A 22,002-nucleotide genomic window follows, 5' to 3' on the forward strand; every position below is an offset into this window, starting at 1 on the left:
CAATGTTTGTTCCTGCTTAAATATTTTCAATAAATTCGATATAAATGCATATTTTTCAAACAAGTAATTAGCATTTGCATTCGAAGCACACAACTTAAAACGTCCGATGAGGAGATGGAGCAATAAAATCCGTGCATGGGCAGGTGTTAGGTGGATTATTACATCACGGGATCGTGTGAGAAGTGGCGGCAACTTGGAGAGGCCTTCATCCAGCAGTAGATTGACCACGGCTGGTCGACGATGCCGAATGAATAAAAAAAACATACATAACAAAGGCAGCCTGTGAGTTAAAGCCAACGGAAGGTGCGTCTGCCTGTCCCCGCTATGCTCAGTCTGACCACATCGCGTGCAGGATGCGACAATGCTACGAATGCTATCCACCAGATCTGCCGCGTAACCATTAAGCGTGGCCTTGACGGTCATTGCGGGCCACGATGGTGGCTCGCGATTTCTACGATTCCATAGAGGGCATCAGCGGACCGCTAGGCTCAGCCGAAATGTCTTAGGCACCCAATTCAAAAGGGGCGTTGGAACCCACGGTAGCAAAAAAAATATGGAAGCAAGGTGGAGAGAACAGCGAGGGTGGGGATTGCTCTGGGAGTGGGGAGGGGTGCAGGATAGGGCCCACAGTGGCCCGATTGGGAGTCAGGTTTCAGTGGCTCGCTTGGGGGTCGGGAGGGCCGTCCCTAACGCATCGTTCTGACTGCCCCATATAGTCTGAACCGGCCTGCGGAAGAAGGGCATACAGCAGAACCCGGCCTGGTGGCGGCCGAGGGCAGAATTTATAAAATCACAAAGTTTTCTTCTGGGGCCCGGGTAAAGTCGGGTTTAAAAAAAAAATCCCAACAAATTTTCAACAACAACAAAAAAATTCCATTGGGGGCCACGTTCACGCCGTGTATGTTTGGACAATAACCGGTGGATGAGATCGTATTTTGACCACTTCTGTGTACTTTAATCGTTTATTTTTTTTTGTTCTGCGTGCGTGTTATACGAACCAGGACACGTATAACGCGGCAACATACATGCCCACCGTTTAGATAAATGTCCATCATGTTGGCTGCAAGGAATCTGCTGCTGCTGCTGATCGCGGCACAAGCGCTACTGGTGACCGTGGTGAAATGTCAAGATGACCTCAGTAAGTGAACGAAGAATCTTAATCCTCAGTGGTGGGGAGGGGATGTGGGGGCGGGGTGTGTAATTCTTAATGGGATTGCTTGAACTGTGTGGGAAGGACCTTTTCAACTTAATTATCCAGTGTGACTTTTGCACAAATTACAAAATAATTTGTTACGAAATAATTTGTTGTAAAAAAAGCGTACACGCGTATCGTTGACAGCTTAATTGCTTACAAAAAAAAAATCGCTTTCCAGGAGTTAATTATTAAGGAGGCCAATATTGTACACAGAAATTAATTTGTTGCGATGCAGTAAAAACTTTATTGAACAGATCAGAAGTAAGCAAGTGTGAGCATTCAAATCAAGCGGCGTGCAAATAATGCATGTATCGCGACGAGCGGGGAATCTATTAGCACCTTGCGGCAAATGTCCTACTTGGCTTGAACAGCATTGCAGCCGGATTGCTGCTCCATTTCAGTTGCGGTAATTGGGTCAATTCTCACCCGTGGCCGTGGGCACCTCGCGTGCAGCCCACCTCCACTCGAATCCCACTCGAGTAGAGGTCCCGAGAGACCCGGGGCGTGTGATGCCGAGAGCATGACGCACATTGTCTCGAGATATTTACTTCGCCGACACACGCAATAGCGGCGGCCGTATTGATAATTGCGTAACGTGTCACGCCACGATCGCTGCCTCTCTCTCTCTCTCTCTTAAATTGTTTTAACCGCATTGTTCTAATTGCGTATTACGTGCATTGTACCACAACAAGCAGGGGGATTACTGGTAACGAGCGTGAAGCTTCAACGAGTTGTCGCGGCGTTAGAAGTGAAGTTGTTACTTCGTTGACGAAAACATTAGGTCGCCATAATTGCATTTGTTTGTATATGTATGTCTGTTGAACTTCTTTCGCGCCGTACGTGGCCAACAGCGCTAATCGGGGGTTGCGGGGAAAACAAAAAAAATCAGTATCGCGTTTAATTGGCGAGATACCATTGAGATCTGTGGGTGACGCTTTAGCGAGGTATGGCTCTTGATAGGAGAGGCAGGTGCATACATATTTTCTTTAACTCGATGTCAAATCAATAGAGTGCATCGCTGACAGTAATGGGAACGGACAAGTTTGACTTTGAATAGGTTTGGGAAAAGATAAAAGTCCTTGTGGGTCTCTTGTAAGCAAACCCGTCTATGACATGGAATTGACGTGCGTCAAAGTCTCATTCACAGAGACAGCCTGCGTGCGTGTCGGACAGATCCGAGGGTCACACCGCAATGGGAATTTCGCTGCCCAGGGAGGTCAGTTAAAACTGAATTTGGTATTTGGCCCACAGAGGCTGCATTGGAACGGTTATACATTTTTGGGGAAGCACCTTTGGAGAGCTGTAATCCTATATTGCATGTGATTTCACGGCCAGGAGAACGGCACACGAAGTCACAAATGTAGCATATGGTGCAGTGCTGCGTTACGTGGTGTGAAATGGTAAAAACGACCAATAGCGGGGTTTTTTTGAAACTTGCATATACAGTCTGTTTACGATGCTGCATATGTATTCCATTCCATTAAGTCTGGTCGGTGCGCTGCTGTATTGCAGTCATGCTAGGAACCAAGCTGTGAGCAGGTAACGGGACAATTATCAAAGAGAGCATTTGGTCGAGCTTAACACAAGCGCTTTATGCGCTGGTGTTTTTTTTTAAGAATGAGCATAGTTGCTGCCTTTGACCAAATCACATGTAAGGCACCCGCCCTAGTCAAATCTCGGAAGCTCAGCAGGTTTTGAGCTTGGATAATGCTTGGAAGGATGACCGACATACATTCAAAAAGTAAGGTGCTATAGGCTTCTGAGGGGCTACGTTGTGGGGAGCAGAGGGCAGTGCAGTAAAAATTCGTTGTTGTACTGTACTTCAATGCTTCCTCGTCAATGCTCCAAACATTCACCCACCCGCACTGACAAGCGAGGTGAAGTATGGTCATGGGACCTGTACTCACCGAGCAGTGGATTGGCAAAAGGGCTGCACATGAGTGCATCATGTGTGAGATTTTTTTTGTTTTGCTGTAAAGCTTTTAATGAAGAGCTTACAGCGTTATGCCTGCCATGTGGTCTTGCGGGGCAAACACTGTGGCGTTGAACAGTTGGCTCTGATTTCACTCTGCAAAGGAGGAAGGGGAGAAGCGTCTGCATTCAGCAGCCCTGTAGCATTGGAGTGCGGGGGGGCTGAAGGTTTATCCCCAATTCAAAAGTGTTATGGTCAAGTAAAAAAAAATAGGCACAAAATAGCCTCATTGAAGCGATGGATGTTGCAGCCTTTTCTTGAATGCGTCGAGGGGTCGAGATCGTAGAGCAATAACGCACGAGAGACAAACGCGGATTGCATCGGTACTCATCGTCGTTTTGAGCGTTTAACGTGAGCTGAAAGCTTTATCAACATTGGCTGTGTCATTCCCACCATTAACTTTTGTATGACCACCCCCCCCCCCCGGCTCATCTTAAACAAGTCCGCCATGCCACAGAGATTACGCTGCGTTGCTGTGACGCTCTCAGCCTATGCCGGTGAAGTTGCTGAGTTGGAATACTCTTTTTTAAAGCTTAATAACCAATTATTTGCCCCACGCAAAGATTCACACCACCGGTCGATAACTTCTAAATTGAAGGAAGACTAAGTCTTGTTTTTTTATATTTGGGAATTGTTCTCCCCTATTATAATGTCTGCTAATTGACTGTCACATTTCGGTCGCAATTGCAGCAAGCAGTCATTAACAACAACAAAAAAGCCTCCACTCTAATTATGTATTCACACTACGTGTGTGCAACAGCTTGGCTCTGGCAAAAAAAAAGGGGCATTTCACAGTTTGGCTAGACCCGTGGCACGCAGTCGCATGCCCGAGCAGAACCAAAGCCCATATTAATAAGTCTGCAGAAAAAGCAAACACGCAAAAAAAAACCGAGAGAGCGCGGGTATTAGACAGCCTCTTCTGCTGCCGTCCCAGAATGTGGTCAAGCAGAGAGATTAGCTTGCAATGAGACCTCCGCGCTGAACAAAAGCGAGTTTTGTTGGCTCGGAAGCCCTCATCCTAACTCCATCCCCATTCACCCTCTACCCCACTGCCTCCCTCCAGCCCACGGCTCCCCAGAGCCCCCAATTGCCCACCCCCCCCTCACCCCTCCCTCTTTGGCATTTGAGCAGGGTTCAGGACTTGGCGTGACCTACCGCGGCGCGGCGCAATGCCTAATCATAACAGTTTCCACGCGGAGCTGCTGGGAGCCCAGGGAGGGCAAGGAGCGGTGTGTGTGTGTGCGTGTTGCGATGAATATAATCATCCGCCTCCGTTCCCTCCACCCTACACCGTCTCCCAACCTCCTCTCGCCCCTCCACCCACATGCCAAGCTGATAATGTGTTCGTGAGATACCTCGCCGAAATATTATCTATAGGATGCATCCATGGATACGTTAAGCCTACCCTGCTACGGAGACAATTTGCCGTTTGTGGGGTTTTTTTTTTAGGGGCGCAGAAATGTTGTCCCATTGATTTGCTGAAGTCTCCAAATAGAATTTTGAATATTGTGGGTGTTGTGCAGTGGTGGTTTTATTTTGTCATGGGGACAGGCTAATATGATTGATACAATCCAATAAGCATTTGCCTTCCCTTTTTTTTAAACAAAACTTCACGAAATAATGAACAAACTTTAAGTTTGACATCTATTACAAAAGAGCAGGAAATATAAAAAAAAAGTTTCCAAGATAATTTATTTATTTTGAAGGATCATAAGAAATTGTTATTTTTTTTATAAAGTAAAGTTAAATGTAAGAGTTCAAATCAATAAAGATGAATCCTTTATCTGCATGGAGATATAACCCCAACAGGGATAACATAGTAATTTCGATTTTCCATTTCTATATAGAGCACAAGTAGATTATTTCATCTAAGTCTTCATTTATAAAGACATGGGGCGACCGACCAACTTGTCTTTATGAATATTAAAATGTACACTCAGTCACGAATTGAAAGTTAACCATTCCAGCCGTTACAAAACTCCAACCTCTGGGGCTTTGGGGCCGTTCAGCAATCCAACAATGAGCGTCGACTAACCAACATATGTACAATCCGCATCATGGAATTTCCTTGCGAGCCGTGATAGAAACCATTTGAATGCAGAATGGAACCTGTAAATACCATTTCGCGGAAAATATTTGTTCACGTGACATCTTCACTAATTGACGGTGCCGGGTGGAGAAGGTTTTTTTTTACAACACACAATTTGACTCGAGCGATCCTATCTAAAAATCAATTAGACTGTTTAAATAGACTTTTTTTATTTTACCAGATAAGACCCACTGAGCTACATAGCTCTTTTATCAGAAGCGACTTGGGAATTTATAGCAGCCAAATGCTCGAAACGCACGTTGATTCTAAATGTGGAGGGAAAAACCGGAGGACCCGGAGAAAAATTCAATTGATCATGGGGAAATAGACAAACATACAGACGTCAGAGTCGGGATCAAACCCACGACCTCCTGCATACCAGGCGAGCCAGTTAACATCTCGCCACCGTGGCGCTCCAATAATGAGAACAGTTATGAATGGGAACAAAAGGGTTTGTTACTCAAACATACAAATCATTCTTACACATGTGAAATAACTGCAAGAGGAAACATTAGCTCAGTGTAAAAGCATATGTCTCCACGTATAAACACAAATGTTTATATTCTGTCAGCCGTTTGGCTTTCCAGCGAGCAAACTCTGGACCGGTTTCGACCTTCTTGGGTCTCATCAGCAGAGTCAGGCTTATTCAACATTATATGTTATTGGCAAGAATGCTCAATGTAAAAAAAAAAATTGGCACCCAAATTTCAGTGGGGTCCCGTGGAATTCTGCCTACGTCTGCATTCATCCACGATGCTTTCAGTGCAAAGCCCTTACCGGCTGCACCTCCCCGGTGGAATGTGACGGTGTTTGCAGGTGTGGTACTGCCCTCCGCGTGAATGACACGTGATGTAAAGCATGTACAGTAATACGTCTAAAGATCTCTGGGAAGATCGACGGAGACCTCTGGCGGGTTTCTATTTCCCACCTTATCGCTAACCTTTGACAGTCCACACGGTATTTGTACGGTCTACCGGTGCACAGACGAGAAATATACCAATGTTATGTCGTCTTATCTGCCGAAACCACACACACACACACAGCCACCTTCATCGCAAGAAGGCATCGCAGTGTAAAATCTTTAATTGTAGTCAACGGTGGCGCTCGGGGACATCGTCGGTAAAAAGCAATCTGAACTGTAAATAAGAGCTTTAAAAAAAAATACATCGTTTGGTAAAGAGAGTACGTTAAAGCGCATACTCAATCTGCGCGACTTGAAGTGCAATATCCAAATAGGAGGGGTGGACGATGAGCAGCTTGCGTGGCGCTTGCCGCTGCGAGCCCCGTTTATTGAGTTTGATCCCCGGCCACGGCTGACATCAGCGGTGAGTGATATCTGAACCCCGTGATGCCACCGGCCCCCTTTCCCTTCTGCACCAGCGCATGCTGACCCAGCGAGGTTAAGTACGGTCAAAAAAACACATCCAATGATCGACACGACGAGAGCGGAAATGCCTCCATCCGACACTGGCTTGACAGAGGTGAAATTTGAAATTGGTAAATGAACGTAAAATTCCTGATTGCTACATCACTGGTGTGCAAATACTCTGCAGTTCGGTTCTGAATTAATATGTTTTTCTACCGAGGCAAACCCATTGCATTAAAAAGCTCTTCTTTCAAGGGGCGGCCTGGCCAGCAAACAACAGTGGAAACTGATGAGGATGCGAATGACTCGTGGTCCAAAAGTATTTTAAATGAAACTCTGTGGTGGCTGGGCTTGACAAGAACACACCATTGCCTGGAGAAATGAGTGCTAATGTGTCTCATCAGTGAGTTTAGCACCGTGTCAAAATGAAACTTTCCACAAATAGCCAGGCTCGTGGTAGCAATTCAGCATAAAAATGTAAAAAATTTGGATGGTAACATGCATACACAGGGCTTTACCACGGTTAAATTACAAGTTGGAATCTAATTTAGCACCACTCATGCTGTTACTTACAGATTTTTTTTTTTCCACTATAAGTGAATGTTTTAATTTCACTTTTCTACTGTCTCAAACTGCAGGTGGTGATGCTAGCGTGATTTGCCCGATGAGTGGAGGTGAAATAATTCATAAATGAAATGTGGACCTGGAATGACTAGTCGATTAAGCTCCTGAATTTGGAGATATATAACAAAAAAAATCATCGCCAATTTTGTTTTACGCGGTTGATTACTCGGGACACTTCCAAAAATGGTAGCCGCCTCCACATCCTTCCTCCTGAAGGCGGGAAACCCCCCCAACAAAGCCACGCCCAGCGCGACGTGGCTTTGAAGGTCGATCGCGGGCACCAAACCCCGCCCAAGTCCTCGCGTTTAGTGGCAACGCGGAGGAACGGAGGTGAGACTTCTTTTTTTTTACCCCCCCCAACTATTTTCGCGACGTTCCAATTCGTCGTGCAATCGAAGCGATAGTACGGGGGGAGTATTCGTTCACTTTCAAACAAATCAGACTTTCGGGCTCCAGCGAAACGTCAGAAAACTTGCTGTGTGACCCTGATGTGTGATTGCGTGTAATTTTCGAGCGAAACATTGCAAACAAAATCGCAAAAAAATTGTTCATCTGAGTGTGGGAAATGTCTGCAGACTACGGTTGGAAAACCGGACACGTGGTATTAATTGCTAATGAATTGTTATGATAATAGACAAATGCTAACGAACTGTTATTTCATGTCAAGTTCAACGTTTTGCGAAATATAACCAGAGCCATCTTGCACTTACACATTCAGCTGAGAAATATCAAGAAAGGGTGGTGATGGCATGCTGTACGATTAAAATGTATACGAATATAGAGAACTGAAATGTAAATCAAGTACAAAAAACGTACCTTAATGTTAAATATGCTTCTTGCAGGTGGAAAATTGTTCAGAACAAAGATTATGAAAATCTGTGTCGTATGAAAACAACTGTCCATATAATGCTTTTCTCATGCCTTTTCAAACATAAGCTGTGCAATTCTTTAATTAAAAATGCTTTGCAATTGAAGCTTCACTTATATTTGGATGCATTTTGCCCAATGGTAAACATCGCAGCGTGATGCCGACAACAGTTTATTTATTTATCGAACCACTTGAAGATATTCCACAAACTCATGCGCCCTCAACGCCCTCTACCGGACTAATAAATGAAGACGTTGCATTCCTGTACAAGTTAAAGGCCCTTTAAACAGTTTTTGTTGTTGTGTATGGCTGTAATTGATTATATATTAGAGACCAATAAATAGACGCAGGTGCCAGTGATACACCGAGCAAAACATTTCCTAGGTAAAAAAATAAAACATCCTTTCCTTCCACGCATTTGATTGATGGTAAAGTGCCGCCTGCATTTGCCGTGCCTTTACCACTCCACTGCTGGTGGAAGAGCCTTCACTGGAAGGGTATTTTTGGCCTACTCTTCCACACTGCCCAGACATTTTTGGAATAGGTGGGAGTTTTCCACACTTTACCCTACCGCGCGCTTTACCGGCTGATCTGCGGCGTCCATATTGAAACTGCGGTCGGAATCTTAAAAGAACGATTCCATTGTTTAACCTGCCGCTCGGTAGCACGTGCAGTGCACTAACCACGACGCACAGGTGGTATCTCTCCCATCGGACTGCACGAAGCTGATTTTTTTCATCTAACGGCCATCTAAACAAATCGGAGGAGGCTCAAATTTCTCGTTTATCCCCGCCCACCTCCACTCGATGTGCGTCTCTGGTATTTGACGCATTTTTAGCTTGGTAATAATGTACTGCCCTGAAGGTTCACCACTTTACCATCGCGTAAACACAACAGGGCAATTAGTGAAGAGCGGGCCAACGTTTGTATCTATGTTGAACTTCTTTCGCACCGTACGTAGCCAACCGTGAAAATCGGAGGTGCGGGGGAAGGATAACAAATTAAGCTAGCAGGGCCAATTAAACTTTTACGGTGCCCAGTAGCACAGATTTCTTTCAATATTGTATCCCTCCCCCCTGATAGCCCTGTAAATCAGCACCCGCTAGGTGTTGACGTTGCATCGTATGCTCAATGTTACTCAGCAAAATGCATCCAAAGCACCTTGGTTGGGTGCTCACAAAATGACAACGGTTACCGTCTGAGCTCTGGAGACGGTGATGACGGCTCGCGCATTGGGAGCCCTGAGCATGAATTTTACATTGAGCCCACCACTCCCCCCCACCCCGCAACTTTCCTTTCATAAAATCCCTGAATTCATAAAATCATAGTGAGACGGCAGAAAAGAAATATCCATACAGTGAGATAAGAGAAACATAGCAGGCAAAAATTGCGATGCGGTGAGATGAGAAGAGCGAGACAAGATAAAAAAAAAATTATAAGGTAAAGACGAGGAAGATTATATTCTTAGGTTTTTTTCGGTAAAGTCACGTAGGTAAAAAAATAAAATTAATAAAAGTAAAATAAAAAATAAAACAAATTTTTATTTTTTACCTACGTGACTTTACCGAAAAAACCTAAGAATATGAATCCTTGAAGTCACGAAAGCGTCAAATCTAGAACGAGAGAGATTAATCGACTCGTTTGTGTGAATTATTTCGTGACGTTCATCACGATTTAATTTCAAGCCAAAATTCCATTTTTTTCCCTCGCCCCCCAAGAATCCGTTGGCCCACTTTAGCTGCTCGGAGTGCAAGGCTCTTGCTTGGCTCACCAATGCCCAGCGACACCACCGTCTCGACAGCTTTAACAATCCTGGGCTTTGCCTCCCCCCCCCCGCCTCGGAACTAACGCGCCGAACCCATGCCCTCCTTCCCCTCCTGACCCATCGCGGTATGAGCAGGCGAGGATGGCAGCTGTGTGCAGGACGGGCAACGCTACAGCGACAAGGACGTGTGGAAGCCGCAGCCGTGCAGCATCTGTGTCTGCGACAGTGGCAGCATCCTGTGCGATGACATAGTCTGCGAGCCGCTCTATGACTGCCCCAAAACGGAGATTCCCTTTGGGGAGTGCTGCCCTGTCTGCGCGTCCAGTCAGCCCTCATCCGGTCCGATGCTTCTCTTTTCCCACCCTCACACTCTTTACCCCATTACCAGCGTCCAATGTTGTGCAGTGTGTACCCTCGTGATCCGATCCTCCCCCCCTCCCCCCGCGCGTTTACGGGTCGTGCCGCGCTGTCGTTTGGCCCGGCGTCCGCCGCTTCGCTCCGCGTGCTGGGGAGCTGTAACGCAGCTTCGTTGAACGGAAATCGGCCTATCGAGGAACCTGACGTCGGTTGTCAGTTCCTGAACGAGCTCCCAGCGCGTGCAGGCGAAACGTCGGACATCGTGCGGAACAGCGCCGCGGTACAACTCGAAAACGCATCAGCGGGCTACGCGGCACAACTGCGAAAACCTACGCAGTTGTGAACCCTCCCTGTCCCCCACCTTCTAATCAGTCCGCTCGCCTTCTCTTTACGCACACGCCCACTTACCGAGCAGAAGCAGGGATTAATTTCAGCTGGGTTTGTCCGGGTCTGTGGCCCGGAATATATTTCCGCAACTGGCAAAGCCACATCGAGCGCACCTCTTGCCAGTGCTGTGGCTACTGCCGTAGTGTCGACCTAGCGACCCGGATAAGATTCAGTGAGAAAATTAAACCCTGAGCAGAAGCGTTTGTCCTTCATTTGACAAAATATTTGGTTTGCGGTAAGAAACAGACCGTTTCCTTTCGCACGAATCTTTTGGGAAATGAACATGCGGGGCTTCTTGTGCGGAACAGCGGTCCGACTTGACACACGCTTCCTCACACACGCAACACGACTTTTCTTCAAGTCCACCGCTTGGCTGGAGCTAACGCGTCACGTGCCAGGAGCGTCGCGAGCGATCCGGTCAATGTGTGCAGGTGACCGATTGCGCGAGCCAAACTGGTGCCCAGCAGCGCCGTAGAGTCGCTGTACCGTGCGGAAGCGACCTGTTTTGTCCCGTGGTTCAGTGGCTCCTGCATTTGTCACGAAGTGCGATGCCTCTCAGGTTTCCCAGAATTATAAGATGCACCACGGCTATCTTTTAGTCCCGCAGCAGCAGCAGCAACAGCAGAAGACACAGCCACAGCAGAATAGACATTGGATTGGGAGTCAGGGAGTGTGAGGATTTTGATGTTCCCACAAGCAGCCAATCTCGAGGGTTTGCCAACATCATCAGCATCAGCCATGATCAATTCACTGCCGGATGAAGGCCTTCTCAAGCCGTCGCCATCTCTCCCAGCGTGGTTGCTGCAAGTGAATCCTCAAGTTTGTTTTTATTCCTGCATCGAGCAAGGCAGCATTCAGGATGTTAAATAGCACTCGGAAACGAGAAGAAGGAACAAAACCCCTATTTACGTGTTTCAAATCAGCAAGTGCCTGAATGCGAATAGAGTCGACGCTTTTTCTAATCTTGGCTGGTTATCGAGTTTCAAAAAAATCACGTAAATTGTCTCTCCTTGAAGAACCGCCAGCGAGCTGCAAAACAAATCAAAGAGGTCGCAAATGACGGGGCAGACTGCAGCAGTGGCTGCATCTTAAACAAAATTGACTTTCCAAAGAGTGGTTGAATTTAAGAGTGCGGTGTTTGCCTCCAAATCGGTCCAACAGCGTTTTCAAGAACGCGGTGTTGCTTTCGTCGGTGTGGTGATCATTGTGCCACCCTGATGTCACAAGAATTTTAAAGTCAAGTCAAAAGGAGCGGGGGGGGGGGGCAAGAGGGGGGGGGGGGCTCTCTTTTCACTCAGATTCGTTCATAACCATAACCAATGACAACCCTCAGCCGTTACCCACCGCAGAATGACGGCAGCCTCCCATTACGACACCGCTGTGATGAAGCCGCTGCATTTGTTTGGAAAGAAAATGGTCAAATCAAAGCGCAACCATCGTGCAAGTCTGATTACGAAACGTTTGGCTTTGTAAGCATGTTGGAACAACTCAACGAACATTCACATCTTCACTATTTGGCCGACATCGTTAGAAATCGACGATAGATATAACCAATATATATAGTGTATGTGCAGAGATACACGTTTAGTTGTAATAATGATAATGGAAATGCGTTTTAAATATCCAAAAAGGCTAGTTGAGTCTCAAGATTCTTCTCAGGAATATCTTGCATTTGGAGAGCTGGGCAATTAATTTCGTGAGCGTTTGGCTTCATGAGGGAGGAAACAGGGCAGCTTGGAAGAAAACAATCCCCCACTAACAAGAAGAGGTTTTACTCTCCTGCCAAATGCCATCTCCAGCCCACTTCGCAGCCAATTTCAACTGCAGCCCAATTGAACCACAGTTATATGACATTTGCTGACATATAAAAAAAAAACCTGACAAATCCTTCTAAAAAAATTTTGGCTTCAGAGAATGTACGTGTGGCGTCAATGGCCCGTACATGTAAAACGATGCGATACCACTTCAGGTTCACGGGGAAAACAAAAGGACACCCGAATATTTTAGTCGATGACGGCGCCACGGTGTGGGGCTTTTTTGCGCGTTCGTCGATTCCGGATTGAGCAGAAGGGGCCGCCAAAAAATCTAAAAGCTCCGTCCGGGTGAACTGGCCGGGACGCTCAGATGGCATTGTGACAGTGCCCATTCACTCCCCAAAACCTGACTGGGTTTCTCAGCAATCGATGCTTTCTGACCTTCGCAATTCAGATCCACACCGCGGATACCAAAAAAATATATGTTTATAAACCTCCGCCTCGACTAGCCAAGGCCACGAGTGGCAAAATTGACAGCTCGCTCACCGAACTCAATTGAGTTCACAGGACTCGATGCTTTCTGACCCTTTCAATCGAACCCAACAGAAAAAACCAACTCGGCGACACTTTTAACATTATTTATACGAAGTGCAATATCAAGCAGTTCACAATAGATCAACGAACCATTGCTCTCAATAGAAATAGACCGTGCACCCAAAACGGACATCGCTGTTGATAAGTTGGGAGTGACATTAAAATCATTAACATTACGTTATCTTTCCACCAAACGTGAATTCCATTCACGCATTGTACGGTGCTAAAAGGTCGTGTTAGGGTATATCCCGCCGATCAGTTGTGTGTCACGTGGTTCACACAAAATGCACAGACTCGAACAGAGCAAACACCCGTATAGTGAAACATTCTCAAAAGGAACATTCTGTTAAATGTAATAAAGAGGTCAAAGGATTCCCGCCCGCCCGCTAGAAACTTAATGAAATTGTGATTTGAGGTCGCGGCGATTCAACTCAAGAATCATTTCTAACACTGCACCCGACATCTACAAATTGGAAAAAAACGTCAACTACTCGTTTGCTAAAGACACGACGTGATTAGTGGGTCACTATCAATCGACTGATCGATGCACCGTTGCCCCTCTGCTATTGATACCATCGACCACCCCCCCCCGGAAAACATCACAATGCGTCAAATTGCACGGTCCGATGCTTTCCTCAGCACAAAAAGCACTCCGTCAGAGCCGTCGCGAGAGAGGATAAGAGACAGAGAACGACACGGCCGAAGTATATCCGGTGGAAACGAATCCTCGCTGGGAGGCCGTTGGGCGTCACACCAGAAGTCTCCGTTCCAAAAGCTCTGCAAGCCGGGCAACCACCGTGCCCGAACTTCAGACAGGAAGGAGAGAGAGAGAAGCCACCGGCCTGCATGCATGCTATGCCTCTCCACTCGCACGCGTTCTCTCAGACCCGCTTGTCGTACGGTAGCGAAGCGGAGAAACGTTGACATTGGGTCGGGTCAACGCTGCAGGCGACTCAATGTCTCTGCCGTAGAATTCCGCAACAAAGGTTGAGCGCCGTGAACTGATTTGCATTTGTAAAGGGGTTCAGATCACAGGTCCAACTAATGACAAAAAAGTTACGAAAAAAAAATCGACTCTCATATGCAGCACAATAACTCATAGCTGTCCGCCGCCGTTTAAGAGTTCAATTATTTTATATAAACAGAAGATTTATTTTTACCTTTCATGTTTTTCTTTTCCGAAACTCTCCCCTGCCCCCCCCCCTCCCCTATATACGCAGGGCCGTCAAGAGTAAGGGTAAGTCAATTTGTCCACAATTCGATTCAATTTGCACACAAAATGTAAAATTGTAGCATGCAAAATCTATTACAATTATGGGTGACGTGCATTCGATTGTTTTTTGTCCGGAGGCTTGCCTTTTGTTGATGAGGTGGTAAACTTTATATTGTTAACCCGATTTTCTTCTTTTTCTTGTATCATAGGGACAAAAGGGTGAGCCAGGAGAAGTACCTGAAGTAGGTCCACGTGATTTTTATTCTACGCTGTGTGCATGTTTCAATAACACACATTCATCATTCTTGGGTGAAAATATTTGTCCCACAATAACCGTCTATCTCATTCACAACCAGCTCTGACATGAATTGCAGTATTATTTATCACGTCTGTTATTTGTTGAATATGGTTTAAAGGCAATAACAACAATAATATTCTCGTGTGATTTACTTTTGATGTTATATTAGATACAAGGTCTCAGGGGACCCTCGGGACCACAGGTGAGATTTTTTGTTCGCTACATTTTGAGAATGATATTGTAATTATAGGTAATCTTAGATGTCTGATCAGTAAACAGAGCTCACAAAGCACACGTGGTGTGTTTTCACTGCTCCAGCACGATTAATATCCTGGGCTTGAATCTGGACAGCGACCAGAGACTAAACCAAGTTTTAAAAATACAGCAAGCTAACAGTTTCAGAATTCACACGAATAATGCCATAAAATAAATGTATTTGATCTTGAATTTTGGTCATTTTAACCTCAGAATAATTATTTGGTAGGAAGTGTGTATTTTAAAGGTAGTGGGATAACTGTTGAAGGATGTCAGGCAAAGGTGGGTGATGTCACGTCCGGGTCATACCTCATACTTCATCATGAAATATGATGTTGGGGAATGACCCACAATGAAGTATCATGGCTCCGTGATATAGAATTAGAGATATGAAAATGAACCTCTCTGTATGGATATATATACTGCCAGCAAAATTGTATTATAAATACAATGGAACTTTAAATCATTGTCAATTCAAGTACAGTACAGGGAAATACAGTTAATATTTTTAACGGTTAATTGTTGGAATCCAATACACGTGACCGTACATTTGTGCTAGATTATCACAACCCATACAATACAAGAATAAATACGTAAAAAACGAAACGCCTTAAATGTTTATATCCTCAATGGCTTCTGGGATGCCGCTGCCTGTCGCTTCAAACAGGGACCACCTGGCGAGCAGGGACCGAGAGGAACCCGAGGAGACAAGGGAGAAAAGGTGAGCAAGAAAACTCCTGTGGACATCCTCAACACCCCCCCCCCCAACCACTCGGTGCGCAGCGCCAGTGCCACGGACGGTGCCACACGCGACAAGGCAAAACAAAGCGGTTGGGAGAGAGCGTGGTGGCAAAACTGATGGGGATCCAGTGGTCCATGTCGCGAAACAAAACTTGTGAAAGTGGTTTATTTTTTTTCTGGAAGCGGGTGTGCCTGAGTTTTTTTGTGTGTGTGTGTGTGCCTTGTTGGAGCCTGAGGCAATTTCCATCGCAACCTAGCGATGAATTTTCTCACCAAATATTTTTCCGGCTGCTGGTGGACTTGAGTGGGTGGCACGTGATTAGTAGTAGCCGAGGTACACTGGATGTGTGGCTTGTTGGCTGTGGACAAATATTTTTTCCCGGGTCACTGACGTGTGCAGACCCAGGTTAAATTAAGCCCCGAATACATCATGGAAATTCTCTCTGAAAACCGTGTGACTAAACACCTCAGACATATTAGCATGTGACATTCTCTTGACCACAAGTATAGAACCGCAGTTGCACAAACACATTCAAGAGGAAGAATTTGCGTTTATCTCGCAGGTTGCAATCAGGCCTCGGCATCTTAAATCCCCTTAGATCACATCTCGTCTCAATCTCTCTGATGCCCTGCTGCAGTCTAGCCAAGGGGACCCCCCAGTGGCAGCTGTCGCTGTGTTGTCGGCTAACGTGTGCCTTTCGCTTGACCCTGTAGGGAACTCTGGGTCCTCGTGGCAGGGATGGCGAACCCGGAACACCCGGAAACCCAGGAGCAGCAGGCCCGCCCGGTCCCCCAGGACCACCCGGACTTGGAGGGGTAAGTTTCATAACATGTATTTCTTCAACACTTGGAGAGGCTGCTCGGCTTCACGATGACACCAGCAATGCCCTTTAACCGAGGAAAGCCTCAGTGAGTCCCTGAGTCTTTCTCTGTCGTCGAGTTCTAAAATTAAGAGTATATGGATGAACATTTAGTGATGATCATATTATTGAAATATTTCATGTTGTTCATCCGGAATAGCATCACGGAGTCAACAACGCTTTTCACGTGGATGCCGTCACATTGTGATGTTTGGCCAATTCCATTAGCGAGTGTTTGGCTTCATGTGGAGGTGGAAATCGGAGCACCTGGAGTGCACCCCAACACGTGTGCACACGAGGGGGTGACACGAAACAAAACAATGTTTTATTATTTTACCAGGTAAGGCTCACTGAGCTGTATGGCTCTGTTTCAGAAGCGACTGGGCCGCTAATGATAGCTCAACGAAGTGGCTCACCACGTGAAAATTTATAGCGGCCAAATACTATAAACGCGTGTTGATTCGAATTGTAGAGGGGAAAAACTGGTAGGAGCTGGGGAAAAATCCGCGCGACCAGACGGAGAGAGACATGGAAACTCCAAGTGTGCAGGCGTCAGGACCGGGATCGAACCCACGCACCTGCCGTGTGCCAGGGGGAGGCGGGTAACATCTCGTCACTCCACCAGTGCCATCTGGCAGTCCAAGCCCAAAACGCCTCGCATCCCCCAGGCAGTGCTGCCACCCTAAGTACGAACCGGGTTTAAATCTGCTCAGTTTCTGAGATCAAATCTATTGAATACAACAACAATAACCAACAACAAAATCCCTTTGTAAGAGTCCGCGGCCTTGCAAAACAAGTTGTAGAATGTGTTCAATGTGGCCCTCTGCAGGTGTTCGGATGCCAATGCTCTGAACTTCGCTTTTTTCCCTTTCAAAGTCACATGCGTTCAACGGCCGTGTCTTTGTGAATGGCCGAGGGCCTCTTCAGGTTTATGTCAGCCCGGATTATCCCCTTAGTATATAGCAAGTGCTGAAAAGTAACGGCCGGTAGTCGGGTCAAGAGCTCATATCCAGCCACCCATAGTAAAACAATGGACAACAGATTTACCGCCACTGTACAAGGGTCCTCTTTTCTTCGTGGACCAGTAGTTTCACGCATTTAGCGGTGTCGTGTGTTGTAATTAGCGGCACACCATGACCCAGGCGATATCTCATTAAAACTCACGATGCTTATCGATTACACCTTCAAGAGTGCCGTTTGTTGCTGTTCGCTTGGTAATGTTGGGCCTTTTGGCCTCTGCTCACCAAACTGTGATAACAAAAGTAAGTTTGCGTACTTGATCTCATCTGTAAACTCAAGGGACTGCTGGACAAGTCACGCTCTGCGATGCGCCGTGGGTATTCATTCTCTGTCTCTCTTCTGCCTTGTTCCCCTCCAGAACTTTGCCGCTCAGATGGCAGGTGGCTTTGATGAGAAGTCTGGTGGCGCTCAGCTCGGAGCTCTGCAAGGCCCCATGGTGAGACGCCTGTTCACCTGACCAGTGTAGATGCTGCTTCAGCACAGCCGGTCACGCTTAAACGATCACTCAGCAGGCCTTCGTGCTAATCCACGACCGGAGGAAGGGCCCTGCATGCCATCTCGTTTGTAGGAGGTTGTTTGACCATACTTTACCACGCTGTTCGGTGCGGCTTGGTGAGAGGAGCGAAGGGGCGGAACTCGTTTGAAGTTATTATATCCCGGAAACGTTTTTGTGCCGGCATTGTATTCTCCTCGTTAAATGTACTCAAAGCAAATTCACGCCGCACACTTCAAGCGTCAAGTCGCGCGCGTGCGAATCATTTGTTCACGATTGGCGATAATTATGAACGGTTACCTTCAGGCCACTGCAACTAATGACACGCGAGAAACGATATCAGACGAAAACATTGATCAAATCTTGAAACGAAATCGTAACCCCTAACTTGAGGGGGAGAGGTGGGAGAGTGAACTGTAACATCCATAAAAACACTACAAGTTGATATTTTACTGGAGTGTATAAACGACTTTTCCTCCAGACAAGTCAAATTCGGGTGGACTTTATTTGACCTCTACATTTGCCACCCTCAGCGCAGTACCCGTGAGCCCGTAGACCTCTTCATGCGCACACTTTTTTCTCCCGCACCCCCGGCTCGTGCACCATCACCTGTGTGGCTCACGCTCTGCGAACGCGGCGTGCGAGGTGCTCTCCACGTTGACACCGACGAGCGAAGTGGGAGAGAAGTAGCAGCAGGATCTCGCAATTGGCGCGACGCTTCCGACCGTCGGCGGCGCCGCGAGCGATGGCTCGCGGCGCGAGGTCCCGCTGGGCTCTCGCGAGCGCTGCGAGTGTAAAGAACATTCTCGCGATTGCCGCTTTTGTGATGGCCAAAGAGGGCCCCTCTTGGGCGATCGCACGCAACGGAATCGGCTTGATAGGGCGCCGTTCGCACGTTTCATGACATTGCTCTGCTCACACAAGAATTACTTGATTTGATATTCATCAACATCTATAGCTTCTGTCAGATCATTAGCGATGATGATGATGATGATGGCTGAACTAATTTCCACCGTAGTTCTCTTCCTATAGCCGGGTTTACTGCTTCGTTGATTCTCAACTCTTTCTCATCTACATCTTTGACCACTGCATCTGTCCACCTGAATGTATGTCTTCCCCCATCACATGCACGCGCATACACACCGAGACACGTAAATTACCTTTGCAATTTCTTTATATTTTTCTAACAGGGACCTATGGGACCAAGAGGACCTCCCGGACCATCCGGATCCCCTGTAAGTCAAACCTTGCATATTTTATTTTTTTAACGTTTTGATTTCGAGCCAACGATCACAGAATGTGCTTTCTTTGTTTTGTTGCCAATGTAACGGATCGGGACATTACCTGCCCAGCGGGATGACACGTTTTTCATCGTCGCTCTGTAGGGCCCTCAAGGATTCCAAGGATCTCCTGGCGAACCCGGAGAGACTGGCGCCGCTGTGAGTATCTCCAACAAATGGCCCCGCGAGGTCGACCCTCTCTTGTTGGCCTCGAGTGGTCCAAAGACAAAAAGCGGTGACTTTTAAAGAAAAACAAAAATGGAAGGCAGACGTCATTTGTGCTGCTGTCAAAACGGGTTCATCTTGGGCCAAATTGAGGAGGCCCCCGCGTGGAGATGTCTTGGCAATCACACCAAAGTCTCGAACTGTTACAGCTTCACGTCGGTTCCCTGCTGTCGCCCCCTCGGTGTGGAACTCTATCCCTTTGCACGTCCGCAACATCAAATGCATTATGACTTCTAAGAAACATCTAAAGGCCTCATCTGTTTGGTCAGGCTTTCGAGCAGCCCTGAGCTTACCTCCATGCGTCTGAGTTGTTGACCTATCTGCAAAATCTGGCGCGACATGAATGTCATAATTATTATCACCGTACTATTATTCATAACCTATTGGCCATTCTCCTGCACCTATTTTAAATTACAAAAATTTCAATATATACTTCTGAATGAGGCCTCCCCTATCCATGTCCGTCATGGTGGTGGGGATGTGGGGCAGGGTGTTTGACCTTTACTTCAGTTCACTGGTCAGGGTCGAGCCCAGGACCAGTTCAGATTTCATTTGCCACTGGTGTTAGACAAGGCCAGGAATCGAACTCGAGTCACTGGGTTAAGTAGCGCGATAATAACTGCCCAACATTGCTTCACCCAGTCTGTAGATAAAACAAACAAAAACACCGCAATACATTCACCAATAACATTGTTGCCTCACAAGGACATATATATATATAACATAGGCAACATTCTGGGCAATGGCTCTTCTTCAAAGCAAATGGCCAAAATGCCACCGATTATATCTGCTGTATACATTACATATTCAGTGCCGTTGAAAATGTGCTGAGTTTTTGTTTGTTGTGCTTGTGCACCAAGGCCAACACATTATCTGTACATTACACTTCTTCAAAAATAGCCAAACACAGCGAGTCGATATTTTTGGAGCAAAGCTTCGGTGTAACAAACCACTGACCTCAATCAAAGACGCAGTTATCAAGCAACATCGGTGGAGGTTCGTTATAACGCTTAAATTGAGTAAAGCCAGTGTCAATATTTAATCATTGGCTATTAATTTGTATTCAATGCTGTAAAGGTCACTAAAAGACCAATGCAATTTTTCATTTCTATTTAAACTATGGTCTACCCTCAGCTCTGCCTTTTTGTTCTCCTGACAAATATGACCTTGAAGATTTAGTATCTGATGCTGGCCGGGTAAAGGTTGAACCCTGCAATTGCTTGCTCATGCCACTGCTAGCAGAGAAGGGCCTCGATCGGAGAAAGCTATAGACGGTCTCTTCTCGAGGGTGATTTAGCCTACTCCTCCACGCTGGCTAGATGCCTTGGAAGTGGTGGGAGAAACCCACACTTTACGCCACCACGAGACCTGCCGATCAGCAAGCTGCATCCGTATTGCTGCAGTCATTAGCTCAAGGAAGTTCACCGTTGCGCACTAATTATTTTCAATGAAATCAACGCTCCACAATGTTGGATTTATCTTAATTATTTCACAAGACTGGTTTGCTTTTTGTGATACCATAGAGTCCCTCTATGGCTTTACAACTCAGGAAAGGGATGGAATACAATAAGAGATGCCTTTGTATAGCAGTAGGCAGCCATAGGCTGACAACAACAATGCATCATAGTTTACACAAAATATTGTCTATTTTCATATTTATAGAGCACCTTAGATTAAGGCGCTTTACGTAGTTTAAAAAGCAGTAACAAAATACTGATCTAGATGGCAGGGACAGTGCAAGGGCCGAGGAATGAAGGAGAGCAACAGAGGGCACATGGAGGTCAAGAAAGGGCTACAGGGAGGGGAGGGACAGACAGAGTGGAGGGGCGAGGGGATGGAAGAGGAAGGGGATGGTGAATGGAGAAGAGGTGAGCTTTACATGTGTTGTTTTTTTTTGTCTTGTTTTTAGGGCCCTCTGGGACCTAGGGGTCCACCTGGCCCAGCTGGGAAACCTGGTGACGATGTGAGTATTTATACAGTATTTAAAAAGACATACCCCGTATATACATTTGCGAATATTTTGACAATTTGTGTACATTTCTTTTTTACAATGACATGTTGTCGTGGTGGGGGGTGATGTAAACCTGCTAATGTCACGTGCCTTTCTGCTGCTCCCTTACAGGGCGATGCTGGGAAACCTGGAAAGTCTGGCGAGCGTGGTCCCGCAGGCCCACAGGTGAGTAAGATGACCTCTGCAGCTAAACACGGCCACCCAGGTCGCCACCGATCCTGGATTTCCCGGCAGCCTCCTCGTTGTGAGGCAGCTACGTTAAATGTCCTCGTTTTTGTCAGATGCGTAAAAACAAGTACGTACATTTAGGACATTTGCGCGGAGTTCTCCCCCCGTTTCGGTATTGCGAGATATTTTTCTAGTTCTTTCGGTAAAGTCACGTAGGTAAAAAATGAAATAAAAATTAATAAAAATAAAACGTGACTTTACCGAAAGAACTAAGAGTATGAATCCTTGCAGTCACGAAAGCTTCAAATCTAGAAGATATTTTTCTCTCCGTGACGTCTGTCTGTATGTTGAACTTCTTTCGCACCGGACGTAGGAAACCGTGATAATCACAGGTGCGGGTGAAGGACAACAATACTAAACACAAAAAGCAGTTCTAAAGAAATTTGTTTTCAATCTAGATTTAAAAG

General features: G+C 46.4%; 1 protein-coding gene across 2 annotated transcripts in view; it reads left to right on the top strand.

The window, feature by feature from the left end:
* Nucleotides 1–692: 692 nt before the first annotated feature.
* The window catches only part of LOC144724632 (uncharacterized), a 77,163-nt gene continuing 55,853 nt past the window's right edge, over nucleotides 693–22,002 (top strand). Inside the window, exons 1-12 of one of the 2 annotated variants that reach the window (XM_078603915.1) lie at nucleotides 693–1,138; nucleotides 10,015–10,218; nucleotides 14,192–14,208; nucleotides 14,394–14,426; nucleotides 14,652–14,684; nucleotides 15,405–15,458; nucleotides 16,193–16,294; nucleotides 17,717–17,794; nucleotides 19,042–19,086; nucleotides 19,237–19,290; nucleotides 21,266–21,319; nucleotides 21,479–21,532. In XM_078603915.1, the coding sequence (XP_078460041.1) occupies nucleotides 1,045–1,138; nucleotides 10,015–10,218; nucleotides 14,192–14,208; nucleotides 14,394–14,426; nucleotides 14,652–14,684; nucleotides 15,405–15,458; nucleotides 16,193–16,294; nucleotides 17,717–17,794; nucleotides 19,042–19,086; nucleotides 19,237–19,290; nucleotides 21,266–21,319; nucleotides 21,479–21,532 (822 nt within the window). In that variant the 5' untranslated portion in view covers nucleotides 693–1,044. The remainder of the gene's footprint in view (nucleotides 1,139–10,014; nucleotides 10,219–14,191; nucleotides 14,209–14,393; nucleotides 14,427–14,651; nucleotides 14,685–15,404; nucleotides 15,459–16,192; nucleotides 16,295–17,716; nucleotides 17,795–19,041; nucleotides 19,087–19,236; nucleotides 19,291–21,265; nucleotides 21,320–21,478; nucleotides 21,533–22,002) is intronic. The other variant, XM_078603916.1, reaches the window with a different exon arrangement.

The sequence above is a fragment of the Lampetra planeri genome, chromosome 21 (assembly GCF_965212315.1).
Source record: "Lampetra planeri chromosome 21, kcLamPlan1.2.h2, whole genome shotgun sequence".
Taxonomy (NCBI): Eukaryota; Metazoa; Chordata; class Hyperoartia; order Petromyzontiformes; family Petromyzontidae; genus Lampetra; species Lampetra planeri.